The 13275-nt window shown below is 40.9% G+C and overlaps 6 protein-coding genes across 6 annotated transcripts; all 6 read right to left on the bottom strand.

Moving 5' to 3' along the window:
* Window positions 1-424: 424 nt before the first annotated feature.
* On the bottom strand, window positions 425-1831 carry TpMuguga_03g00923 (uncharacterized protein; the record flags this gene model as incomplete). Its single annotated transcript, XM_757621.1, has 1 exon — window positions 425-1831. The coding sequence occupies exon 1, from the start codon at window positions 1166-1168 to the stop codon at window positions 425-427; it is 744 nt and encodes a 247-aa protein (XP_762714.2). The 5' UTR covers window positions 1169-1831.
* Window positions 1832-2080: 249 nt separating this feature from the next.
* Window positions 2081-4105, bottom strand: TpMuguga_03g00924 (uncharacterized protein; the record flags this gene model as incomplete). The annotated part of the gene is made up of 1 exon (XM_757622.1): window positions 2081-4105. The coding sequence occupies exon 1, from the start codon at window positions 3689-3691 to the stop codon at window positions 2081-2083; it is 1611 nt and encodes a 536-aa protein (XP_762715.2). The 5' UTR covers window positions 3692-4105.
* Window positions 4106-4167: 62 nt separating this feature from the next.
* On the bottom strand, window positions 4168-6323 carry TpMuguga_03g00925 (uncharacterized protein). The gene has a single exon (XM_757623.2). The coding sequence runs from the start codon at window positions 5907-5909 to the stop codon at window positions 4305-4307; it is 1605 nt and encodes a 534-aa protein (XP_762716.2). The 5' UTR covers window positions 5910-6323; the 3' UTR covers window positions 4168-4304.
* Window positions 6324-6522: 199 nt separating this feature from the next.
* Window positions 6523-8736, bottom strand: TpMuguga_03g00926 (uncharacterized protein; the record flags this gene model as incomplete). The annotated part of the gene is made up of 1 exon (XM_757624.1): window positions 6523-8736. The coding sequence occupies one exon, from the start codon at window positions 8734-8736 to the stop codon at window positions 6523-6525; it is 2214 nt and encodes a 737-aa protein (XP_762717.1).
* A 141-nt stretch (window positions 8737-8877) lies between these two features.
* TpMuguga_03g00927 (uncharacterized protein) lies at window positions 8878-10926 on the bottom strand (the record flags this gene model as incomplete). Its single annotated transcript, XM_757625.1, has 1 exon — window positions 8878-10926. One exon carries the CDS (start codon window positions 10924-10926, stop codon window positions 8878-8880), a length of 2049 nt encoding a protein of 682 aa, XP_762718.1.
* Window positions 10927-11475: 549 nt separating this feature from the next.
* On the bottom strand, window positions 11476-12915 carry TpMuguga_03g00928 (uncharacterized protein; the record flags this gene model as incomplete). Its single annotated transcript, XM_757626.1, has 1 exon — window positions 11476-12915. The coding sequence occupies exon 1, from the start codon at window positions 12220-12222 to the stop codon at window positions 11476-11478; it is 747 nt and encodes a 248-aa protein (XP_762719.2). The 5' UTR covers window positions 12223-12915.
* Window positions 12916-13275: the final 360 nt, after the last annotated feature.

The following is a 13275-nucleotide window of genomic DNA, read 5'->3' on the forward strand; positions in this document are numbered from 1 at the left end:
AGTATTCCTTTATATCTATTACTATCTTATTACTTTACATTATTACATTCTTACATACTCTCTTACTTTGTGTTAGATTCACTCTTACTTTGTGTTAGATTCACTCTTACTTTGTTAGATTATCTTTTACTCTAGTGTTAGATTAGCTCATTTCTTTCTATGCAGAGTAACAGGTCTCTTCTCAGGTCCTTGACAACGGGTTAGCATTATCTATTTACCACATTCCAGATTAGTTTAGTATTAGTTTAGTATTAGATTAGTATTAGATTAGTATCAGATTAGTATTGGATTAGTATTGGTTTCAGTTAGCTTACTTTTAGTTTAACTATCTACCTTACTACATACTTTTAGGCATTACATTCTCTCTTTCTCTAGTATTACATTACATTACTCTCTTACTACTTTGTGTTACATTATCACTTCGTTAGATTAGTTCATTTCTTTCTATGCAGAGTAACAGGTCTCTTCTCAGGTCCTTGGTGAACAATGCTGCTAGGTTCTTATTGCAGTTCTTTGAGGCCTGTTTGGTCCAGTACCTAAGGGCATTCCACCTAGTCATTCCTGCTGTAGGCCAATTGCTAGGATCATGTCTCTTATACTCAATAATGTAACCTTCAGAATATGGAGCTAACAGACACATCAGAAATGCTCCCATCAGCTGAGCCGTAAGGGCTAGGATGCTACCACCTCCATTACCACCAAAGATACCTGGAAATCCTACAGCCAATGAGATCTCATGACACATATAGAATAGAATGGTTAGACATGTAGACATTTTGGGTTGGTTGATGATTGATCTGGCAACTGATGAGTCTCTGTAATGCAGTGAGTAAATAAATAAATAGGCTAAAATGATCATGGTGGGAATCACTAGGTCAGTTAGGTGCCAGTGGTATCCAGTGCCTAAATCACTTGGTAGCCAAACAGGTTTATTGGTGGCTCCCCAATTACATGTAGGAGACACGGGATCAAAGAAACCACCAAAACCTGGTATCAGTTTACCACTTCTGGCAATTGCTACATACAGAGCTGGAAATATGGTAGCTATCAACAGAACCATCTCAATCTTATCCACGAGGTAAAATGGAACAATCATTCCAGGAGCTATGGCAGGATATATGCAGTAGACAAGTCCCATGCCAACTAGGACCATGAGAAATGGAAACATAATGTACCACTCAGCATTATTTAGACTACTGTAGCCATCAGTGCCCTTAATGTGGAATAGACTAATGAATTGGGCTCTGGCATTATCAGCTTTGAGTTTTTTTTGGACTTGGTCGATGGCATTAGTTTTAGTAGCATTTTCTGTGAGTATGTTGATGGCTTGGGCTATTAGAGTTTGATCATTGGTAATACTGACTTTAGTTAGAGCTGTGGGAATTTGAGTGGCCTGAGCTTGGAGTTTGACCTTAGTGAGAACATTTGTTGCAGGTTCGGTGATATCTCTGGTGGATTGAACAAGAGTGGCTTTGAGTGGGGTTTTGACTGCGTTGATGGCATCTTGTTTGGGTTGATCATTACTAGTACTAGTTCGAAGTGCATTGAGAGCTGCAGAGACTTGAGTAGTACCACCTTCCACAAAGCTAATTTGTCCTTTGAGAGCTTCGACAACTTCTTGGAGTTGAGATTGGAGATTGACTTTAGTGAGGACAGTTGTGGTGGGAGTTGTGAGATGAGTTTCTTCATCAACTTTACCATCAGCAGCTTCATCTTCTTTGAGAGCAGCTATGACCTTAGTTACTACAGCTTTGGCGAGTTTGTCAACCTTACCATTGAGACCCTGTATGATAGCTTTTACTACCTCAGTGGCCCTAGATCGGTATTGGTTTCAGTCTTATCTTCTTACTTTAGTTTAGTATTGGCTTTGGTTAGCTTCTTACTTCTTATTGGTTTCAGTTATCTTTCTAATCTTACTTTAACTATTTACCTAGCTACTTACTTTGTATCTAGCTACCACATACTCATCACTTTATTACATTAAGCTTTATTACATTACATTACATTGTCTTATTACATCACTACATTCTCTCTTACTATTACATTAACTCTCTAACTCTAGTGTTAGATTACCACTTTGTTAGATTAGCTCATTTCTTTCTATGCAGAGTAACAGGTCTCTTCTCAGGTCCTTGGTGAACAATGCTGCTAGGTTCTTATTGCAGTTCTTTGAGGCCTGTTTGGTCCAGTACCTAAGGGCATTCCACCTAGTCATTCCTGCTGTAGGCCAATTGCTAGGATCATGTCTCTTATACTCAATAATGTAACCTTCAGAATATGGAGCTAACAGACACATCAGAAATGCACCTATCAGCTGAGCCGTTAGGGCCAGGATGCTACCACCTCCATTACCACCAAAGATACCTGGAAATCCTACAGCCAATGAGATCTCATGACACATATAGAATAGAATGGTTAGACATGTAGACATTTTGGGTTGGTTGATGATTGATCTGGCAACTGATGAGTCTCTGTAATGCAGTGAGTAAATAAATAAATAGGCTAAAATGATCATTGTGGGAATCACTAGGTCAGTCAGGTGCCAGTGGTATCCTTGGCCTAATGGTACTCCAGGTATCCAGGGTAGTTCATTTTTGGCTCCCCAATTACATGTAGGAGACACGGGATTGAAGAAACCACCAAAACCTTGTATCAGTTTACCACTTCTGGCAATTGCCACATACAGAGCTGGAAATATGGTAGCTATCAACAGTACCATCTCAATCTTATCAATGAGGTAAAATGGAACAATCATTCCCGGAGCTATGGCAGGATATATGCAGAAGACCAGACCCATACCAACCAGGACCATGAGGAATGGAAACATAATGTACCAATGGGCACTATCTAGACTACTGTAGCCATCAGTGCCCTTAATGTGCCATAGCTGGATGTATGGATCTTTATCAGTACCTTGAGAGAGAGCGGATTTGACGTCAGCGATGGCTTCAGGTTTGGGTTCTTTTTCACCAGTAGTAGTACCAGGTTTATTTTGTTCAAGTTTTGTGAGGGCTTGAGTGATTGAATCGCCGATATTTATTTGGGTTTTACCACTACCACCAGATTTGAGATTAGTTTTGACTGCACCTGCCTGATTTTGGAGTTTGACAGATTTGAGAGCTTCTGTGGCCGGTCCTTGAAGATCAGTGTCCTCTACTTTGGCGGTATCATTGGCAGTGGTACCACCGAGAGCTCCTTTGACTATGTCGACGGCAGCTTGTTTTTTAGCAGGATCAGTGAGGGTTTCGAGGGCTTCAGTGACCACAGCTTGAGCAACACCATTACCAGGAGTGATACTAAGATGTGATTCGAGAGCTTCTTTGACGCTTTGGACTTGACCTTGGAGACCATTATCTGTTTTGAGGACTCCACTGATGTTAGTGGTGAGATTAACTGTGACATTACCTTGATCTTGAGGTTGAGCTAGAGGTTGGAGAGCTTGTTTGAGAGCCTGTTCAACTGCAGTTACCACAGCTTCGGAGAGTCTGTCGACCTTTTCATTGAGATGTTGTATGATCTTATTTACTACCTCAGTGGCCTTAGATTTGAGAGCGTCATCTTCTGTTGGATGCTTTGAAACATATCCTAAGGTCCACATGACAGCTGATAGGAGTGACAGTAAAATGGCTACCACAAGGTCTATGTAGACCATCAGGAAGTCACTGTTCCACTTCCTTCTGTTACCAAACATTAGGGATGACAGGTAGTGGATCAGAGAAGTGAGGACTGGAAATGAGTTTTCTCCAGCTATGTAGATGGGTAAATAATTATCATCAATAGCAAACGTCAACACATTACTGAGACCAAACACGAATCCAGAAACTGCAATCACAAAGTAGAAGGCTGTTAGATGACCTCTGTCTCCAGGTACATAGACTAAAAGAAGTATCAAGTAGGTTATGAAATTAAGCCACTGGACAGCTATGGAAGGATAGACAACGGTATTGCGTTTTAGTTCCTTGTTGTCAGTGGCTTCTTTGGCGTCACCGTCTTTTTTATATGTGTAGGTTTTGCCGAATATGTCTGTTTCTACTGCCAGTTTAGCTCCATGTTCTATACCGTCTGCCACAACGAATGCTGGAAGACACCAAAGCTCTTTCACTTTTTACTACTTTATCTACCAGTACTTTATCTACTTCCTTTATCTATCTACCACATACTCTTCACTTTATTACATTACATTATCACTTTACTTTATTACATTAAGCTTTATTAGATTACATCATACTCTTACTCTGGTGTTAGATTACCACTTTGTTAGATTACATTCTCCCTCCATTAGTATTAGATTACTTTAACTTTTGTTAGATTAGCTCATTTCTTTCTATGCATAGTAACAGGTCTCTTCTCAGGTCCTTGGTGAACAATGCTGCTAGGTTCTTATTGCAGTTCTTGGAGGCCTGTTTGGTCCAGTACCTAAGGGCATTCCACCTAGTCATTCCTGCTGTAGGCCAATTGCTAGGATCATGTCTCTTATACTCAATAATGTAACCTTCAGAATATGGAGCTAACAGACACATCAGAAATGCACCTATCAGCTGTGCCGTAAGGGCTAGGATGCTACCACCTCCATTACCACCAAAGATACCTGGAAATCCTACAGCCAATGAGATCTCATGACACATATAGAATAGAATGGTTAGACATGTAGACATTTTGGGTTGGTTGATGATTGATCTGGCAACTGATGAGTCTCTGTAATGCAGTGAGTAAATAAATAAATAGGCTAAAATGATCATGGTAGGAATCACGAGGTCAGTAATGTGCCATAGGAAACTAAAATTGTTAGGATCATAGTTCCATGTTTGACCCCAGTTAAGAGTAGTCTCACCTGACCATTTCGTAGTTGGAGCCCATGCACTTGAGAAACCACCAAAACCTGGTATCAGTTTACCACTTCTGGCAATTGCTACATACAGAGCTGGAAATATGGTGGCTATCAACAGAACCATCTCAATCTTATCAATGAGGTAAAATGGAACAATCATTCCAGGAGCTATGGCAGGATATATGCAGTAGACCAGACCCATACCAACCAGGACCATAAGAAATGGAAACATAATGTACCAATGGGCACTATCTAGACTACTGTAGCCATCAGTGCCCTTAATGTGCCATAGACTAGTGAATTGGGTTTTGGCAGTACCTTGAGAGAGAGCGGATTGGACATCTTGGACGGCCTCAGGTTTGGGTTCTTTTTCACCAGTAGTAGTACCAGGTTTATTTTGTTCAAGTTTTGTGAGGGCTTGAGTGATTGAATCGCCGATATTTATTTGGGTTTTACCACTACCACCAGATTTGAGATTAGTTTTGACTGCACCTGCCTGATTTTGGAGTTTGACAGTTTTGAGAGCTTCTGTGGCCGGTCCTTGAAGATCAGTGTCCTCTACTTTGGCGGTATCATTGGCAGTGGTACCACCGAGAGCTCCTTTGACTATGTCGACGGCAGCTTGTCTTTTAGCAGGATCAGTGAGGGTTTCGAGGGCTTCAGTGACTTGAGATTTAGGAACACCAGATTGGATATTAGTGATTTCAAGATGTTCTTCGAGTTGGGTTTTGACGGCATCGGCTTTAGTGGAGAGACCATTAGCAGCATTGAGGACAGCTTGGATGGTTTCGGTGAGATCAAGATTGACAGGATCTTGTTGAGCTTGAGCTGATTTGAGAGCCTGTTCAACTTTAGCTACCACAGCTTCGGAGAGTCTGTCAACCTTTTCATTGAGACCCTGTATGATAGCTTTTACTACCTCAGTGGCCTTAGATTTGAGAGCGTCATCTTCTGTTGGATGCTTTGAAACATATCCTAAGGTCCACATGACAGCTGATAGGAGTGACAGTAAAATGGCTACCACAAGGTCTATGTAGACCATCAGGAAGTCACTGTTCCACTTCCTTCTGTTACCAAACATTAGGGATGACAGGTAGTGGATCAGAGAAGTGAGGACTGGAAATGAGTTTTCTCCAGCTATGTAGATGGGTAAATAATTATCATCAATAGCAAACGTCAACACATTACTGAGACCAAACACGAATCCAGAAACTGCAATCACAAAGTAGAAGGCTGTTAGATGACCTCTGTCTCCAGGTACATAGACTAAAAGAAGTATCAAGTAGGTTATGAAATTAAGCCACTGGACAGCTATGGAAGGATAGACAACGGTATTGCGTTTTAGTTCCTTGTTGTCAGTGGCTTCTTTGGCGTCACCGTCTTTTTTATATGTGTAGGTTTTGCCGAATATGTCTGTTTCTACTGCCAGTTTAGCTCCATGTTCTATACCGTCTGCCACAACGAATGCTGGAAGACACCAAAGCTCTTTCACTTTTTACTACTTTATCTACCAGTACTTTATCTACTTCCTTTATCTATCTACCACATACTCTTCACTTTATTACATTACATTATCACTTTACTTTATTACATTAAGCTTTATTAGATTACATCATACTCTTACTCTGGTGTTAGATTACCACTTTGTTAGATTACATTCTCCCTCCATTAGTATTAGATTACTTTAACTTTTGTTAGATTAGCTCATTTCTTTCTATGCAGAGTAACAGGTCTCTTCTCAGGTCTTTGGTGAACAATGCTGCTAGGTTCTTATTGCAGTTCTTGGAGGCCTGTTTGGTCCAGTACCTAAGGGCATTCCACCTAGTCATTCCTGCTGTAGGCCAATTGCTAGGATCATGTCTCTTATACTCAATAATGTAACCTTCAGAATATGGAGCTAACAGACACATCAGAAATGCACCTATCAGCTGAGCCGTAAGGGCTAGGATGCTACCACCTCCATTACCACCAAAGATACCTGGAAATCCTACAGCCAATGAGATCTCATGACACATATAGAATAGAATGGTTAGACATGTAGACATTTTGGGTTGGTTGATGATTGATCTGGCAACTGATGAGTCTCTGTAATGCAGTGAGTAAATAAATAAATAGGCTAAAATGATCATTGTGGGAATCACTAGGTCAAAGAAATGCCACATATAGTTACATGGAGAACCAGGAAAAAAATCTTTAGAGTTGTCTGTCCATGCTGCCTTAGGTGACCAGCCAAACTTGTATTTGGTAACTATGGCTACAATGAGAGGTGGAAATATGGTAGCTATCAACAGAACCATCTCAATCTTATCCACGAGGTAAAATGGAACAATCATTCCCGGAGCTATGGCTGGATATATGCAGTAGACCAGTCCCATTCCGACAAGGACCATGAGGAATGGCATAAAGGTTTTAGGATCAACAATTTCGCCTTGGTAGCCACCTGGAGGATTAATGTGCCATAGCTGGATGTATGGGTCCTTTTCAGTGCCTTGAGAGAGTGCGGATTGTACGTCAGCGATGGCAGTAGCATTGGGTTGTCCTTCTTGTTGGAGTTTTCCGAGGGCTAGAGTGATTGTGTCGGCACCGATATTGATATTGGTTTGGCCACCGCCACCAGATTTGAGATTAGTTTTGACTGCTTGGATTTTACCTTGGAGACCATTCTTAGTGGTGAGGACAGTACCGATTGGTGTATCGAGATCAGTGTCTGTAATATTAGTGGCTTCGAGGGCTTGTTTGACTGCGGCGATGGCCTCAGGTTTGGGTTTTCCATTTTCTTGGAGGTTATGGAGGGCTTGAGAGATTGAAGTTGTATCAGCTGTGATACCCAGATTAGGACCTTGTTGGAGTTTATTTTTGACTTGACCGGCTTGGCCTTGGAGATTGACCTTATTGAGAACTTCATTGATGGGAGTGTCGAGATGTTCATCCTTGACTTTGGCAACAACAGCAAGGGCTTCTTTGAGGATAGTAGTGGCATCATGTTTTTTGGGATCATACGTTTGGTTAAGGTTAGTGAGTTTAGGGAGAGTGGTTGAGATAGCATCGGAGATATCTTTATCTGCATTTGTGATGTCTAGAGGTGTGAGCGCTTCAGTGATTTGGGTGGCTTGGGCTTTGAGGGCTTCGAGGACTGACTGAACTACAGCTTTGACTGTGGCGGTACCACTTCTAGCTTGGGCACTTTGGATGGCACTTTGGATGGCCTGATCGATGGCCAGTTTGACTTCTTGGATGGCTTCAATTTTTGTGCCGGCCTCTTCTATTTTGGATTCTAGGTGTTTTACGATAGCTTCTACCACTTCAGCGGAGCTATTGATCTTACCATTGAGACCTTCTATGATCTTGGTTACTACTTCAGTGGCCTTTGGTTTGAGAGCATCTTCTTCTGTTGGATGCTTTGACACATATCCTAAGGTCCACAGTACAGCTGACAGAAGTGACAGCAAAATGGCTACCACAAGGTCTATGTAGACCATCAGGAAGTCACTGTTCCACTTCCTTCTGTTACCAAACATTAGGGTTGACAGGTAGTGGATCAGAGAAGTGGTAGCTGGAAAACAATTTTCTCCAGCTATGTAGATGGGTAAATAATTATCATCAATAGCAAACGTCAACACATTACTGAGACCAAACACAAATCCAGAAACAGCAATCACAAAGTAAAAGGCTGTTAGATGACCTTTGTCTCCAGGTACATAGACTATAAGAAGTATCAAGTAGGTTATGAAATTAAGCCACTGGACAGCTATGGAAGGATAGACAACGGTATTGCGTTTTAGCTCCTTGTTGTCAGTGGCTTCTTTGGCGTCACCGTCTTTTTTATATGTGTAGGTTTTGCCGAATATGCCTGTTTCTACTGCCAGTTTAGCTCCATGTTCTATACCGTCAGCCACCATTATCATCATCAATGTATTACTATCTATTGGTATCTATCTACCACATACTTTCTATTTATTACACACTCTACATCTATCTATCACATACTCATTACATTATCACTATGTTAGATTACATACCACCTCCATTAGTGTTAGATTATCTTTTTGTTAGATTAGCTCATTTCTTTCTATGCAGAGTAGCAGGTCTCTTCTCAGGTCCTTGGTGAACAATGCTGCTAGGTTCTTATTGCAGTTCTTGGAGGCCATTTTGGTCCAGTACCTAAGGGCATTCCACCTAGTCATTCCTGCTGTAGGCCAATTGCTAGGATCATGTCTCTTATACTCAATAATGTAACCTTCAGAATATGGAGCTAACAGACACATCAGAAATGCACCTATCAGCTGAGCCGTAAGGGCCAATATGCTACCACCTCCATTACCACCAAAGATACCTGGAAATCCTACAGCCAATGAGATCTCATGACACATATAGAATAGAATGGTTAGACATGTAGACATTTTGGGTTGATTGATGATTGATCTGGCAACTGATGAGTCTCTGTAATGCAGTGAGTAAATAAATAAATAGGCTAAAATGATCATGGTAGGAATCACTAGGTCAAAGAAATGCCACATATAGTTACATGGAGAACCAGGAAAAAAATCTTTAGAGTTGTCTGTCCATGCTGCCTTAGGTGACCAGCCAAACTTGTATTTGGTAACTATGGCTACAATGAGAGGTGGAAATATGGTAGCTATCAACAGAACCATCTCAATCTTATCCACGAGGTAAAATGGAACAATCATTCCCGGAGCTATGGCTGGATATATGCAGTAGACCAGTCCCATTCCGACAAGGACCATGAGGAATGGCATAAAGGTTTTAGGATCAACAATTTCGCCTTGGTAGCCACCTGGAGGATTAATGTGCCAAAAAAAATCAGGAGTAGATTTATCTTGTTTCTTTGCGTGACTTGACAGATAGGCTAAGGTCCACATGGCAGCAGCTGCAAAGGATATCAGGATGGCTACCACTAGGTCTATGTAGACCATCAGAAAGTCACTGTTCCACTTCCTTCTGTTACCAAACATCAGACTACTTAGGTAGTGGATCAGAGAAGTGGTAGCTGGAAAACAATTTTCTCCAGCTATGTAGATGGGCAAATAATTAACATCAATAGCAAACACAGTGACGTTGCAGAAACCAAACACAAATCCAGATATAGCAATCACCCAGTAGAACATTGTTAGATGACCACTGTCTCCAGGAACATAGACAATAAGAAGTATCAAGTATGTTAAGAAATTAAGCCACTGGGCTATGACTGATGGCCAAACTATTATCCAAAACTTATTGATACGAAGTGCGTCAGTGAACCCATTCTTGAGATCTGTGAGGTTATTGACAATGGATTCGTAATTGGTTTTGATATTGCCTGTTGTGCTTTTGTACGCGGTTTCGAACTTCTTGACAGCCTCTAACTTGTCATAGGGTTTTTCGATGGCCTCCGTTAGGGCGTTGTACTTTTTGAGTGCATCAGAGGCCTGAGAGCATACATCTAGGAAATCTCCAGCATTGGCACTACTGAGTTCGGACAGTGATTGTTGTAGATTGCTGGCAACACTACCACTGTTGAGGGCGTTGTAGAGATTATCTTCAGCCTTATATACTGCATTGAAGGCTTCCCAGGCATCCACTACGGCTTTGTACTTAGATTGGTAACTGTCGTATTTTTGTGAAGTATTTTGAGTCTGGACATCGCTGAATTTACTTTCTACTTGGGTGTATTGGTCCGTGACAGCCTGGGCCGAACCAGTTAGACCAGTACCAGTACCAGTAGCTTCGGCGAGTGTCTTTAGGTTGGATCGGAGTTTACCAGTATCACTGGTTTCATCGGCGCCTACTGCAGCGGCCAGACCGCTGGCCTTACTACTATCTTTACCACCTACTGCATTGTGTAGGGCATGGGCCGCGGTGTGAAGAGTTTCTGCCAGTTTCCTCAACTTGCCTTCCTCTTGTTCTTTGCCAGCCTTGGCCTTCAGAACCTTAGCGGCTTCAGCATTATTAGCTTCGACTCCATTTTTGAGTGCTAGGGCCTTAGTGGATAGTTCTCCGGCCTTTTGGGATAGATTTGATGCTTCCTTTTTGAGTGCGTGGGCTGAGGCGGGTATTAGGGTCTCATAGTGGGCAAGTATCTGACTACTACCTAGTACCATTACTACCTTAGTAGTCTTAAGTTACTTCTTATTAGTTATTGGTTTCAGTTATCTTCTACTTTAGTATTGGTTTCAGTTATCTTATTTCTTTAGTTTAACTATTTACCTTGCTACCTACTTTTAGGTATTACATATTACATTCTCTAACTATCTTATTACTATCTTTTAGTATCTTATTAGTATCTTATTAGTATCTTATTACTATCCTTTAGTATCCTTTAGTATCCTTTAGTATCTTATTAGTATCTTATTAGTATCTATCTATCACATACTTTCTATTTATCACACACTCTACATCTATCTATCACATACTTTCTATTTATCACACACTCTACATCTATCTATCACATACTCATTACATTATTATTAGATTACTACTACAGTATTACATCTCATTACATATTACATTATCACTTTACATTACATTACTACTACAGTATTACATTCACTCTTACTCTAGTATTAGATTACATTATCTCTTACTATTACATTACCACATACTCTCTTACTCTGGTATTAGATTACATTACATTATTACTTTAACTTTTGTTAGATTAGCTCATTTCTTTCTATGCAGAGTAACAGGTCTCTTCTCAGGTCCTTGGTGAACAATGCTGCTAGGTTCTTATTGCAGTTCTTTGAGGCCTGTTTGGTCCAGTACCTAAGGGCATTCCACCTAGTCATTCCTGCTGTAGGCCAATTGCTAGGATCATGTCTCTTATACTCAATAATGTAACCTTCAGAATATGGAGCTAACAGACACATCAGAAATGCTCCCATCAGCTGAGCCGTAAGGGCTAGGATGCTACCACCTCCATTACCACCAAAGATACCTGGAAATCCTACAGCCAATGAGATCTCATGACACATATAGAATAGAATGGTTAGACATGTAGACATTTTGGGTTGGTTGATGATTGATCTGGCAACTGATGAGTCTCTGTAATGCAGTGAGTAAATAAATAAATAGGCTAAAATGATCATTGTGGGAATCACTAGGTCAGTCAGGTGCCAGTGGTATCCTTGGCCTAATGGTACTCCAGGTATCCAGGGTAGTTCATTTTTGGCTCCCCAATTACATGTAGGAGACACGGGATTGAAGAAACCACCAAAACCTTGTATCAGTTTACCACTTCTGGCAATTGCCACATACAGAGCTGGAAATATGGTAATGATCAACAGTACCATCTCAATCTTATCAATGAGGTAAAATGGAACAATCATTCCCGGAGCTATGGCAGGATATATGCAGAAGACCAGACCCATACCAACCAGGACCATGAGGAATGGAAACATAATGTACCAATGGGCATTATCTAGACTACTGTAGCCATCAGTGCCCTTAATGTGCCATAGACTAACGAATTTAGTTTTGGCACCAGAATCACCAGCTGAGAGTGCGGATTGGACGTCTTGGATGGCATCACCTTTATTTGATGTTTGGAGTTTTCCGAGAGCTGTATTGATTGAATCGCCACCGCTGCTGCCAGTTCTGATTCTGGTTTGGCCAGTAGTTGTGAGTTTAGTTTTGACTGCATCGGCCTGACCGTCGAGTTTGACAGATTTGAGAGCTTCTGTGGCAGGATCGGTGAGATCTTTGTCCTCAATTTTGGCTTCATCATTGTGACTGGCACCGAGGGCTCCTTTGACTTCGGCGACGGCAGCTTGTCTTTTAGCAGGATCAGTGAGGGTTTCGAGGGCTTCAGTGACTTGAGATTTAGGAACACCAGATTGGATATTAGTGATTTCAAGATGTTCTTCGAGTTGGGTTTTGACGTCTTGGACTTGACCGGAGAGACCATTAGCAGCATTGAGGACAGCTTGGATGGTTTCGGTGAGATCAAGATTGACAGGATCTTGTTGAGCTTGAGCTGATTTGAGAGCCTGTTCAACTTTAGCTACCACAGCTGTGGCGAGTTTGTCAACCTTACCATTGAGACCCTGTATGATAGCTTTTACTACCTCAGTGGCCCTAGATCGGTATTGGTTTCAGTCTTATCTTCTTACTTTAGTTTAGTATTGGCTTTGGTTAGCTTCTTACTTCTTATTGGTTTCAGTTATCTTTCTAATCTTACTTTAACTATTTACCTAGCTACTTACTTTGTATCTACCACATACTCTCTTACTCTAGTATTACATTACCTCTTTACTAGATTACATTACTCCATTACATTACCACTTTATTAGATTACATTAGTCTTATTACATTACATTAGTATCTTATTACTCTTACTCTTACTCTTTTGTTAGATTATATACTCTCTTACTATCACATATCTCTTACTCTAGTATTAGATTATCTCTTTACATTACATTATCTCTTACTCTAGTATTAGATTATCACTTTAC

This window comes from Theileria parva (genome assembly GCF_000165365.1).
Source record: "Theileria parva strain Muguga chromosome 3 map unlocalized ctg_546, whole genome shotgun sequence".
NCBI classification, from domain to species: Eukaryota; Apicomplexa; class Aconoidasida; order Piroplasmida; family Theileriidae; genus Theileria; species Theileria parva.

Excerpts from the sequence above, each read along its gene's own strand:
- TpMuguga_03g00925 (XM_757623.2), bottom strand. The coding sequence starts at position 5,909 with ATGTTTGGTAACAGAAGGAAGTGGAACAGTGACTTCCTGATGGTCTAC.